We start from the raw sequence: 12,689 nt of genomic DNA on the forward strand, positions 1-12,689 counted from the left end.
AGTGATATTTCACAGATAAACCAAATGGGTTTTTGTTACTTTTTAAACTGAAAAACTGGAGAAATACATTTTTTCAACTGCAGTGGTTGAAAAATTCCTCTTGGAGGTCATTGAGTCCAAAGCACATTCCCTACAGCAGATTACACAGGAAAGTATCCAGGTGTGTTTTGAATATCTCTGGAGCAAGAGACCCCACCAGCTCTCTGAGCAGACTGCCCCAGTGCTCTGTCACCCTCACAGTAAAGAAGTTCTTCCTCACGTTCAGATGGAACTTTGTTTATTCCAGTTTGTGTCTGCTGCCCCTTGTTCTGTCATTGGGCACCACAGGCAAGAGCCTGGCCCCATCTATTTGACTCCCACTCTGTAGATATTTAAAACATGGATAAGATTCCCTCTCAGCCTTCTCTTCTCCAGGCTGAACGGCCCCAGGTCTCTCAGCCTTTCCTGGTACAGGAGATGCTCCAGGCCCCTCATCATCCCTGTGGCTCTTCGCTGGGCTGCCTCTTGATGTTCCCTGTTTTTCTCAAACTGAGGAGCCTAGAACTGGACACAGCGTTTCAGATGTGGCCTGTGGCCCCACCAGGGCAGAGTGGAGGGGGAGAATCACCTTCCTTGATCTGCTGGCCACACTTTTTAATGCATCCCACGATACCATTGGCCTTCTTGGACACAGGGGCACACTGCTGGCTTGTAGTCATCCTGCTGTCCACCAGGGCACCCGTGTCTTTCTCCACAGACCTCCTCTCCAGCAGGTCAGCCCCTAACCTTTACTGATGTATGCGGTCATTCCTCCCTAGGTGCAGGACTCTGCATAAGTCAATCACAGAAGTGCCATATCACCATTTGCTATTTGATTTATCACCATTTATCACCATAAACCCCCGATGCAATGCACCAATGGCACTGCCTGAGGAATGATAGTAATGTACTGCTACTCCAGGGCATGCAGTCAGTATTACCACTGTCTCTACTCGCATTCATTGATTTTTATTAATGCTTCTAGTCTTTCTGTTGCTTGGAAAAGGAATAAATTCTTACAGGAGTATAGGGTGAGCCTATAGAATTGTAGCTGAATGGTGTCACTTTCTGAAGGATGTGACCTTATCTGTTTGTCAGTGATCTTTTTGTGTAACTATACATCGTGTCAGAATTTTCCTTGATATGCAAAAGAAAAAAAATCAGTCACAAAAATCATTGAGATAACTTAGACACAAACGCTTTTCTTGTTAAGAGATTTTTTCTGTCATATATTTTCAAGAATACCATGTTAGGTAGGAAGTTTCTTTTTCCAGAGAAGCCTGGTTGTGATTCTCATATCCAGTTATGTTGAGCAGCATCTTTCAGCTTGAATACTCCCACTGTTAACATCAAGAATTTTCCAGAAGTCAGTAAAGATGTATCACTTTACTGTTGTGGAAAAGCACTGTCTTGTCATCTGTATTTTGTAGACACCATGGGAAAATAGGGGATGTGTATCCTGTAAATAAAATAAAGCAAAGTGCTTTTGAATCAGGGAGCTCTTGTAGATTGTTTCTGGTGGCAGGAAATTGCAGGCAGTACAATGGTGTGTTGAAACCCAGGAGAGAGATCTCTGGGTGCAAAACAGAAGAGCTCTGGAAATTGATCAGCTCTTGTCAGTGTACTTACTTTTCATCTGTGACTAAGAGAGCAGTAGATCCCGTATTTTTTTTCCAACGTGTTTAAATTTGGATTAGTATTGATTTTCATCTAGATGCCCTTTTCCATAACAACAGCAGTTTTTCCATGTGTTATTTTAAGTGGGATCTGATGTTTTACAGGTTCATATTTTGCGACAATTTGAAATTAAGAATGAAGTAGATGTTTATGCTGTTCAGTATGTGTGTCATTTAGACATTCCAAGGGGGCTTAACTTTCACTGCTGTTTTTCAGTTCTGTTTTTCAGTTCAGTTTTTAACAGCCTCTGTGTGCTGTTAATAATGGGATACCGCTATAAGTTTGAAAAGATGTGTAATGTAGATCTGATTTATCAAATAACCGAAGCAGTCTACCACCTATCTTTTCACATCCCCATACTCTGCAACCTTAAGGCCTCTCTATCTTGTTACGAGAATTCAGGTCCTGCCTGATCATAAGAACAGGCATAATCATTTTGTCCAAGTGATAGATGCACTTATTTCAGTTCACACTCATACATTGAACAGATAAAAATTGTTCATTTTTCAGAATAACTTAGTGACAAAAGTCAAAGTAACACCTCTTGAGAATGTAATTCATACCTAGTACAAGGTATTTAAAGATGAATTTCTGTCATTTAACTTCTTTCTTTTTCATACTGCAATTCCTAATTGTAGCATGTCTGCTACATGGGATTTTGCACTGCAATTGGCTTGATCACTGAGATATTTACCAAAATAACAACGGTTTCTGTTGTCAAATTTCCCGAGATGTTTTTTTTCTCTTTTTTTTTTTTTCTGTTTTCTTTTTTCCCTCACACTTGGGGAGCAGAGGGAAACTAGCAGGAAAAAAGACAAAACAGATCTTGCTAATTTTGCTTTCTTCACTTTCGTTTTACAGGAGACACATGAAATTGTGGCTATCAAGAAATTCAAAGACAGTGAAGGTAACCTTTTCTGTTCGCAGCCTTTCATGTCAATAACTACTCTGCTTATATCTTTCCAGTTAAAATAAGAAGTTTCTTGTATCAATACATGATTTTAAAATGTTTATGATTTATTAGATCTGTAGATGTTCAAGGCACTTCGACTTATTTGCTTCTAGGAACTGCATTATACATTCAAACTTGAGACCTACCTTTCCTTCTTGATGCCTCCTTTTTAATACTGCTTCAATTGTGGTGCCACGCATGGTAATAACTTATCCCTTGGAGACTAGATGTGATCAGAGGACAGAAAAACTTCTCTTGTAGCACTAGTTTATAGAGTTTTTGAGCTTTATCACCCCTCACCCAAGAAAGGGGAAGGGATCTTAAATGTCGGTGGTCTTGAACGGGTAAATGAAGGAGACAGAAGAGAGGTCAATTAGAAGCTCTGTGGGGCAAGGAGGAGTTGAGGAGCTGTTGGGGACCCATGGAAGCTGAGTGAGGAGACAGCAGTACTGCTCTCCCTTCAGCATGCTTCACTTTCCACGAGGGAACTTGCTTCTTGTCCACTTTCACAGCAGCCTCTGTATACTGTCTGCCTTGCACACATCAACAATTAGTTGGAATCCCTTGAAGACACATGGGAGACAAACAGAAGGAGAGGCCAAGTATGAAGTAATATGAAGAGTAATCCAGGTCTGAAGTGATGATGCAGTGGTTATCTGCCATGTACTGAAGCTGTAATAGAAAGCTCAACCGTCTAATTATGTGGTTTAAAGGTTTAAAGGAATAGCAGCAACTTTATTTTAGCAAACTACACATCTTTTTGTATTATTATAGAATTGTGGAAGGTCCTGGAGCTGTTGTTGGTTACAAAATTATAATGTAATTTTCAGAGTTAGACACAACGAATTCAAATTTCTCTGTTTTCACACAATGAAAGTTTTCATTGCAGTTATTTTTTTAAGCCCCAAACAGGATTATTATCTTAGACAATATACAAATGAAAACAAAAAATGCAACAGTGCCATTAGCTTTCACTTTACATCAGTGTACATGATTGATGACTGCTATTCAGAGTTCTAGCAGTTTACAAGTTTCTGGAAATGTGACAGAACTTCCTTTGATGGATTTGATTCAGCCTATTTTACATCTGTCTTGCTAATGTGGTAGTTCATTACAAATCTGAATATACAGTAATTATTTCTATTGCCATTTTTGTTTCACTGAATTATTCCTGTTTGACATACGCACGCTAAATGCTCTAGAAAGTGTCTGGTTTCAGAAGAAATAATGTAATCAGACCGATGCAAGCCAGCACTGAGCACTCAGTTTTAAAATAAAATGATTTAGATTACCCTAAATTACATAGTTTTACTAAAAACATTTGTAGTGATAGTATTTTATTTCCTTCTCTCTCTTGCTGCAATTCAGGTTTTTTTCTGTCTTCCACTGACATGACCTGTGTTATTCTCTCTCCACAGCAAAATCGTTTTTGCCTTTTGCTTTCTTGGAAAAGCAATTTCTCTTCCTTGTGTCTTATTCCTATGTCTCTAGAGTATGTGACATGCGAGTGGGATTTAATTTTGAATTCACATCCCATTTAATATTCTTCTGTTGTGGATAACAGCACTAGGAGATTAAGAACCCAGCTTCAAAGTGTGCATGGGCAATTTCACTGAGTTAATGGATTTCATTTGACTAAGTTAAGAACAAAAGCTTCAAATACTTCATTTTACTTCACATAATACAAAGACTTCATTTTACTTCACATTTTGTTGATACTATCCTCTGAGCCCCAGCCAGTTCAGGGCTGCTAATGATAAACATGATAAGCACTCTGCAAAGTTTTGGTAAAACACTTTAAAACAACTAAATTATCAGAATAACAGTTCAGTTTCTTGACTCAGAATCAAAGATTCATAGATCCATTGCATCTGTTTTCTCTACTGCCTTCCCTCTTTGGCTACTACAGTAGTCTGCATTGCTGAATTTGTATTAAAAGCCTAGTATGGAAATTTAAAATAATTCTTCTGTCTTAATTTCTCATAGATTTTAGAGAATAAAAATTGCTTTGGAATCAAACAGATCTAGTTAAGGCTGTTCAAAAATGAGCATTGCAGTGTCTCTGCTGAGAGCATAATTTGCCAGGGCTTCATGCATAGGTATACATGAGGTGGAAGATAAGTCTGTACACATATATGTATGTTTTTGAAGGTATGTTGTGTGCTTTGCAATGAAAAAGATAAATGCAAATTATTGCTTCTTGTAAAGCAGTTTTTTCTTCCACTGAAAACCATGGTGGCTATGAAGGTTACATAATGGCTGGACAGTCTTCAGCTACTTCCTTTCCGGAGCAGAAACATCCAGGCAGCATAAAAAATGTCTTTTTCCCCATAGTACCCAGATAAAGAGATTTTAATCAGTGGTTTAAAATAAATATCCCTAACACTGTATTACTCATTTGTTTTAATGAATTTTATTTTCTTTATTTTTGCACTCTAGAAAATGAAGAAGTCAAAGAAACCACATTACGAGAGCTTAAAATGCTTCGGACTTTAAAACAGGAGAACATAGTGGAGCTGAAGGAAGCCTTCAGAAGAAGAGGAAAATTATATTTAGTTTTTGAATATGTGGAAAAAGTAAGTTGAGTTTGTACTGTCTTTACCACAGTTAGAACATCAGCTTAATGGAAAAGTCTGTAAAATGACTATAGTTTTAAATATGAGACTATTTTCATCTATAGAGAGGAACAGCAGAAAAACTATAATGCAGTCTGAATTGTTGTAATTAGGCATTTACAATGAGAAAACAGGACTGGTAACTTTATTATTGTTTTTACAGCATTTGTTGGTCTTAAAAAAAAAGGTTATTCCATGTATGAGCAGAAATATGTTCAAATAACATACGCTGGGACACTCTGTTTTAGTTCTTCATGTGATGAAAGTGCTCCATCCAAATACTTCATCTGAACTGTAAAGTTGATTCACTGTCATGTGTTGTGTTGTGTAATGAATTCAAACATCATCTTTCAAAACAAGATCATAGATTTTTGAGCTTCGAATCTGTGGCAACTTTCTCAGTCTCTGCTTGTTAAAAATAGAATTTCTGTTTGTATATTTCTGTAACAAGTCCACTATCAATAGTTGCTTAGAGGGATTTGGCAAGGATCACTGTAATTGTTTCCAATCCTGACCTCATTTGAGGTCATCCCAGAACGTTCTTGGATTGGCCTACTATTGCCAAGCTTCCTGGCCTGTTTCTAGGGAGAAACAACCTAGAACAGATTAGCCTTACAATAGTTTTGCAATCCTTGTGATGATGGTAAACCTTACCCTTGTATCCTGACTATCAAGGAAATAATTTGATGGCGTATTCAGATACAGAAAGTAAAAGTAAACATGGCCTCAAATATGTGTATTTATGTAGTTTTCAGGAGGCGTTGTTCCCTTGATCCAAATTTTCATTTAATATCCTGCCAGTGTGATTTTGTACTACAGATGAATGTTATTCCTTTTCAGTCAGTTCATTTCAGTCTTGTATAGAAGGTTCTTTCCCCTAACTGCATTACAATGTATTGTGTGGCATAACTTCACTGACCTGTTTTAGGCCACAGTTTGGCAGTAGTCAATTTCGTGTTCCACCAGATTAGCAACTCCTGACGTGGTAGACCCTATTTGGCTGTCACATCCAAAGCATGACTTGTTTCATTTGTATTCCTTGTGATCCATTTACAGGACAAGTGTTTGATCACTCACAAACTAGGACATATATTTAATTTAGTGCTGTTGTTGAATTATAGTAATGGATTGAAGGAGCAACAATAATAGACATCAAAATGCATAATAAGAGCATATTTCAAAAAATATTAATACTGGTAAATATACCACTGCTGCAGTATCTTATATTATTAAATTAGAGCAAAGGAATATAATGTTAAAGGTCATTTCTGTTATACTGCCATTTCTACATTATAAAGGTGATCTTTCATTTAAACTTTGCTGTTCGTGAGTGTTCTGTTTTCAGGTCTGTCAGATAATTTCCACAGGCTGTCCTCGATGTATGTTGGTCAAATCTAAAGACCAGGACGATTTCTATATTTTCAAATGAGGAAGAGTAGAAGATTTAAATAAAATACGGTGCAGTAGGCTAATTTTTATTGTAATTGATGATGAACAATGTATTCTTTATGGAATCTTAGCCCTGCAATGCTCCATTCCAGATTACTGAAATTCACATTGAGTCTAATCTTTATCTATTACCCTTAGTTAATATTTTCATATAGGGTCTCACTGTGTTAATGCTACTGTTTTCCTTCATATTTATAACACTAACTTCTCAATTTATCCAGAACTGCAGGCCACTGTGTGGACAAAAGTCTTAACTAAAATCAACACAGTTCCTTAACAGAAAATTCCTTTTCCGAGATCTGAAGTGCATTTCTAAGGAAACTTGCTTGCAGGCACATAAGTTCCAGTATTTATTTTTACATTTCAAAACTCGGAAACATTTTCAAATATTTTTAAAGTCTCCAGTTGTTTTGTCTTGTGTTTGTGTTCATTACAGTATCTTCCAAGAGAAATCTCAAATGTTGATATACAGCTAAAGAAAATATTTTTCAAGTAAGAATTTATTTTAAATGAAAAATCTGTTCAAATGCTTAAATTCTTAATAAAGTGAGTGGTGTAAGATGATATAGCCAAAATACTAATTTCCATTTCAGTATTCAGTAAATAAGATTCTTTTTTTCTTCAGGTTGGCTGCTGCTGCCCATTATTCATTCAGTTAACATAATGAAAACCTAAAGTCCTTTATCAAAGAGGAAATTAACCAGTTTTAACTGTTTATCACCAGCTAAAATAATCCATTTAATTTTTAGCTAAGTGTACCCATGATAAGTTAATGTGGACATAGCACTAATGTAACTAAGATAAATAAGGTTTATACAGCAAATGTGCGTCTGTAGGGTATTCTGTAGATGACTGTTTATGTCTCTGTGAGGCATTTTTACATCTGTTACCTCATTGTCATTAGCAGGAATAAGTTGCTTTAGGTATACGCATTCATACCTTGACATAGTTTGTGATTAATCACAGCCTGGTATGCAGAAGACATAGAACTAGCATAATTAAGAAAGCAGTATGTTAAAGTGTAGTAGGATATTTGAAAAGATACTGTACTTCATTAATTTTTCACACAACCCTACTAAACTGGTATTTTTTTGGGCAACTTTTTGTTTGTCAATGTCTGTTCAGAATTTTTTAAGTGTTTTGATGACAACTTTTTAAGGAACTGTGATATAATTTCAGTTCATCTTTAATTGTCAGTTCAAAAATGCCTTTTCTAGAATGAAATTAGCTAATACTATGTTTATGGTAAATGCTAAACTACATTTTTTTTCCTAGCCAGACTCAGTGGTGTAACTCCATTGCTTCAGAAGGCTGAAAATGAGTTATGTTCAAGCTACTAAAATATAACTCTTTTAAATAATGTCTCTTAAACATTTAGAATATGCTTGAATTGCTAGAAGAAATGCCAAATGGAGTTCCACCAGAAAAAGTGAAGAGTTATATCTACCAGCTAATTAAAGCAATTCATTGGTGTCATAAGAATGATATCGTTCACAGAGGTGAGTGCATAGTTCTGCACATGGAAATAAGCCCCGGAAGCAGTTCACTTTCTACAGGGAAAGACATTACAGCTTGACGGAATTTGCATTTAACATAAATATAAGCTATTACTCTTTGTCAACAGCGAAACAATCAATAAATTTGGCTGAGTATTAAACTAGGTTCATCTCCATATAAAGCTTGCTGTCCACTGTCATTGGCATACAAGTAGAGATTGCATTAAATGCACGGTGAAGTAAAACTGCAGTACAAATGTTGCCAAAGGAAAAGGAATTTTTAAACATTTCTGGGAATTCAGTTATTTCACTTCTGCATCTGATAACAAAATATTAGTTAGAAAAATAACTCACAGAGAACTCAAAGCTTGGTTCTCTGTGTTTTTCTTCTGCTTAAGTCATATATTTCCATGAGTTTAGCTCCCTTTAAATTTTAAGCAATTACAGTACTTGCTTTGTTTTTTTAATCTGGTTTTATGTATATCACCCTTACTTAATAAAATTGTATTTTGCTTTATGGCTTTGCAGGAGTAACATTTCTAATGCTTCCAATAAATTAGAATTCTCATATAATATGCCACTTATAATAGAGACTGATAAAAATACAGGCATGGGTTTGATGTATTTTGTAAAGCAGTTTGAAAAAGTATTCCATACACAGATACCACAATATCCATATAGGAATAAGAAACAGGCTTAGAACTAGAAAACACACTTTTTATAGCAATGACAGAAAAGCACAACACATTTTGCTGGTTAACTGGGTGATTAAATGACAGGTTATTGTATTATCATGCAGTATGCACTATTCTGCATATTCTTTACTCTCTCAGAATGTCTGTAAGCACCTATTATCTTCCTCTGTTTTATAGGGAAACACTTCAAAAGACTTCATGTGGCAGAAAATAAATTTAGCATATCCACAAATAGAACTGCTGGAAGCCTTTTGAGCAACTGGTCTTGTAATGCTTTGTTTATGGTTGTATGAATATATCTAAATATGTTGTTGACAATGCTCAAGATTAAAAAGAGAAGTTAACAGCTATCTTTTTTTTTCTTTCTTTGTTACTTGATACTTTAGATATCAAACCAGAGAATCTTTTAATAAGCCACAATGATGTTCTGAAATTGTGTGACTTTGGTAAGTTCAGTAGATAGACTAATTACCTTTTTAAAGAAAATCTCTTGGAATGGAATTTCACCTCACTGCTTACTGTTGAAAACCTTTTCTCATGGACAGAATTGATGACTTATTCAGGTTTATGGGTATTACTTTAATTTGAAATATCTAGGCTCTTAATTTATATACTTTGTGAAATACCATCTTACCAAGTCAAGAGAAATGCTGCACTTGTTGTCTCGTCTTGTGTTGAACAAGGATTTACTAGCACTGTTACTGGCACTCACATGAGAACAGCACAGATGAACTGATCAGAAGTCTGGCAGAGTTGTAGATTTAACTAGCTTACATATTTAAGAGAAGATGATTCTCATTTCATAAAGGCACTTAACACTTATATGTCAATATACTTCTTACACTGTTAGGTGTACAGTTACAGATCATCATCTGTTGTCTTAAACAAAGACGATTGTGTCAACATATGATTAATGACTGAATGGCTGGAAGTGTAGAGTCAGAGTTGTACACATGCTGTTAATTTTGATATTTCCTGACTTATCAGTAAGTGTTTAATCTCATCTTTAAGGCATTGAACAAGCAGCACCCAAGAATAAGACAAAATTGCCTATGTGAGTAATCCCCAGGAGACAGCAGGGTGGCATATACACTGTTCCAACAATCTCTATTTTTCTTCTAAATACTACGTAAACGCAGAATATAATACTCTAAAAAACTTACAGTTTGGCTTGGTAAAATAAAATCCAAGTCCACATGACTGCCCAAGGGCACTTTGAAAGCTGTCATTTCATACCCCTGTAATTTGTGCAATGAAAAGAGGAACCATTCAAAAAATAAGTAAATAAATTGCAGTAGGTTTTTGGGAAAGCGGAACAAGCATTTGTATCTTACAGTGCTGCTTATTTCTTTCAATCCTAAAGGCATTTTTGTTTAAACATTCAGAATCAGCAAGCATTCCAGGAAAAGCCTTAGAACATCCAGTCCATGTGAGTTCTTTCAATTGAGGGCTGTTTATTTTGCAGCCCCAGGAAGTGCAAAGATCTGACAGCATGTGATGGTGCCGGTGCCCAAAGCCTGTGGCTCCTTGGCCCTGTCTCCAGCCAGGAGCCTACAGCTAGCCCTGCTGTGGCTGCCCTCCCCTGCCAACTCTGTCCTCCCAGCGTTCCCCATAGCCTCAGGCTCTGGTTGGCATCATGTGCTTTAGGCCCCTCTGCCTCTCACAGAGCTTAGCAAACAGTCAGCAAACAGTGCCTGCCCGTGACCATCATGTGCTTCGATCAAGACTAACAGTGCCATGAGCAGGGACACCCTATTGGCATGCTCCCTTCCTCCCTCCATCTTTGTCCTCCTGAGGGTAAGGCTCACCAGCAGAGTTGGCATTTGCCAGCAACCCTTTGTATACCTGGACTCCTGTCAGCAGCCTTTCTGCTGGAATTCTAAGGGAAAGTTGAAAGCCAAACAAGTCATATAGTCATGTTTGGGATAGTGAATTTCTCGACAGTAGATAGAACAGAAGAATTTCATAAGTTTTTAACAAGATAGTTCTTAATAATCCTTGTGCTATGTTCTGAACATATCGTACTAGAAAAAATGAGATTGTGTGGTGCTTGCCTGGACACATGTTGTGTGGGTGTGATTTCTACCAATAGAAATGGGAAAAGAGAACAGCACAAAAGGCCAATTACAACAGATGCATCTGAACTGTTGCAAATTGTTAGGCTTTCTGACTAGTATGCTCGCTTTTTCAAAACCAGGGCTTTAAAATTACTTGTTTTAAAAATTTCCTTATATGATGCATTGGCATAAAAATCATGAAATGTGACTGGAAAAGACCTCAAGAAATTCTCCAGTTCTTCCACCCACTCAGAGAAATGATTAACTTTGTCAGTGTCATTCTTGACATGCATTTGCTTAGTGTTCTTAGTTACCTGTTTAAGACCTTGCATCTCATCAGACAGTTGGACTAAATGATATTTGAAGATCCTTTTTAACTTCACTGTTCTATTAATATTAGAATGCTTTACTTTGTCTAATTAAGTTTGTCTTATTTCTCTGTGAGTAACAGACAATCTTAGGAACTTCTTTTTCCCCTCGCATCTTCAACCTTGGCATCTATCCTCTCTTTCTGAGTTGTTCAAAGTCCTTTCATGAAATCTCTTGTTTTGCTTGTTTGTTGCTTTCATAGTTGCTGTCACTCAAATCACTTTCCATCTTCATGTTCTGCTCTATTCCTTCTCACTGATTAGTTTGGTTGAGTTTTCTCCCTGGTTACCTTCTCTTATTTTTGTGTCAAAAATTGTTCCAGTTACCTCAGCACAATTGGGGTCTGGATCAGTAAGCTAGCTATGCCACAAAATTAGCAGAAAATTAGCATTATACTTCCTTGAATTACCAATTCCACCCATCATCTCTCAACATGATAACAGAGTCAGAGCAGTAGTGTATCTGTAAAATGGTTTTCTACATCACATGACAATATGTAGGTGCCCCTGAAGCCCGTGGTTTTTCCTTTTATGTCTTGACATAACAGCTCCATTCCGCACCTAACCTGTCAAAGTTGACGCCTGCTTATCCTTTTTTTTTTTCCCCTCAGATTACATTAGCTGCTGTTGATTCCCTAGACACAGCAGTTGCTGACTGTGACCAAGTTTCAATACAGTGGCCTGCAGCAAGGCCCCATCCTTGTCTTGATTCCTCTGGTGTACCTGGGCTGGCAGGCTTGTGCTGTACATTAGCATATGGGCTGCTCTGATATGATCATTTGTATCATGTGGCACTTGTATCTTTCTGTCTTTCTCCTCTTTTTCAGGATGGGGTTCAGGATGGGTTTGTTCTGGCTGTCCAATTTCTTCAGGATGGCTTTTGGTTTTCTTTTCATGTTTAAAATCATGAACAAAAGATTTTTCACTGACAAGATTAATGAGGTAGATCATATAATTTGAAACAGAAACAGGTTCTAAATATAGTAATGTTTAGAAATTTATCCAATCCCAATGTTCACATTATGTAAATAAAAAATATTTCAATTTTTTCAGTGGGATCTGTAATTTTTAGCAAAACCAGGGGAACAGATGAAAATTATTCTTGTTTTGGGATAACTTTGAAATATCTTTTCCTTATTGAACATGCCTTTCCGTTTACTAACTTGTAAAAGGGAGAGGTCTCTTACAATAAGTTAACAGCTGTTACCTGTATCAGTAACAACTTTATTATTAGACTGGTGGTTTGAGAAAACAGTCTCTGCACCCAAACATTTACTGCAAGTTGGTGTAAATTAGCGTAACCACAGAGCCCTGGGATATCTCATACTAATGCTGCCAAGTGCCACTTTCAGAATACTAAAA

The 12,689-nt window shown here is 36.7% G+C and overlaps 1 protein-coding gene across 1 annotated transcript in view; it reads left to right on the top strand.

The window, feature by feature from the left end:
* CDKL5 (cyclin dependent kinase like 5) overlaps positions 1–12,689 on the top strand; it is a 121,637-nt gene that overhangs the window by 67,519 nt on the left and 41,429 nt on the right. Inside the window, exons 4-7 of the mRNA XM_065741363.1 lie at positions 2,557–2,602; positions 5,087–5,223; positions 8,090–8,210; positions 9,289–9,348. Coding sequence (XP_065597435.1) covers positions 2,557–2,602; positions 5,087–5,223; positions 8,090–8,210; positions 9,289–9,348 — 364 coding nt within the window. The remainder of the gene's footprint in view (positions 1–2,556; positions 2,603–5,086; positions 5,224–8,089; positions 8,211–9,288; positions 9,349–12,689) is intronic.

The sequence above is a fragment of the Cyrtonyx montezumae genome, unplaced genomic scaffold (assembly GCF_038088225.1).
Source record: "Cyrtonyx montezumae isolate F1298 unplaced genomic scaffold, pur_monq_1.0 scaffold_3, whole genome shotgun sequence".
Classification (NCBI taxonomy): Eukaryota; Metazoa; Chordata; class Aves; order Galliformes; family Odontophoridae; genus Cyrtonyx; species Cyrtonyx montezumae.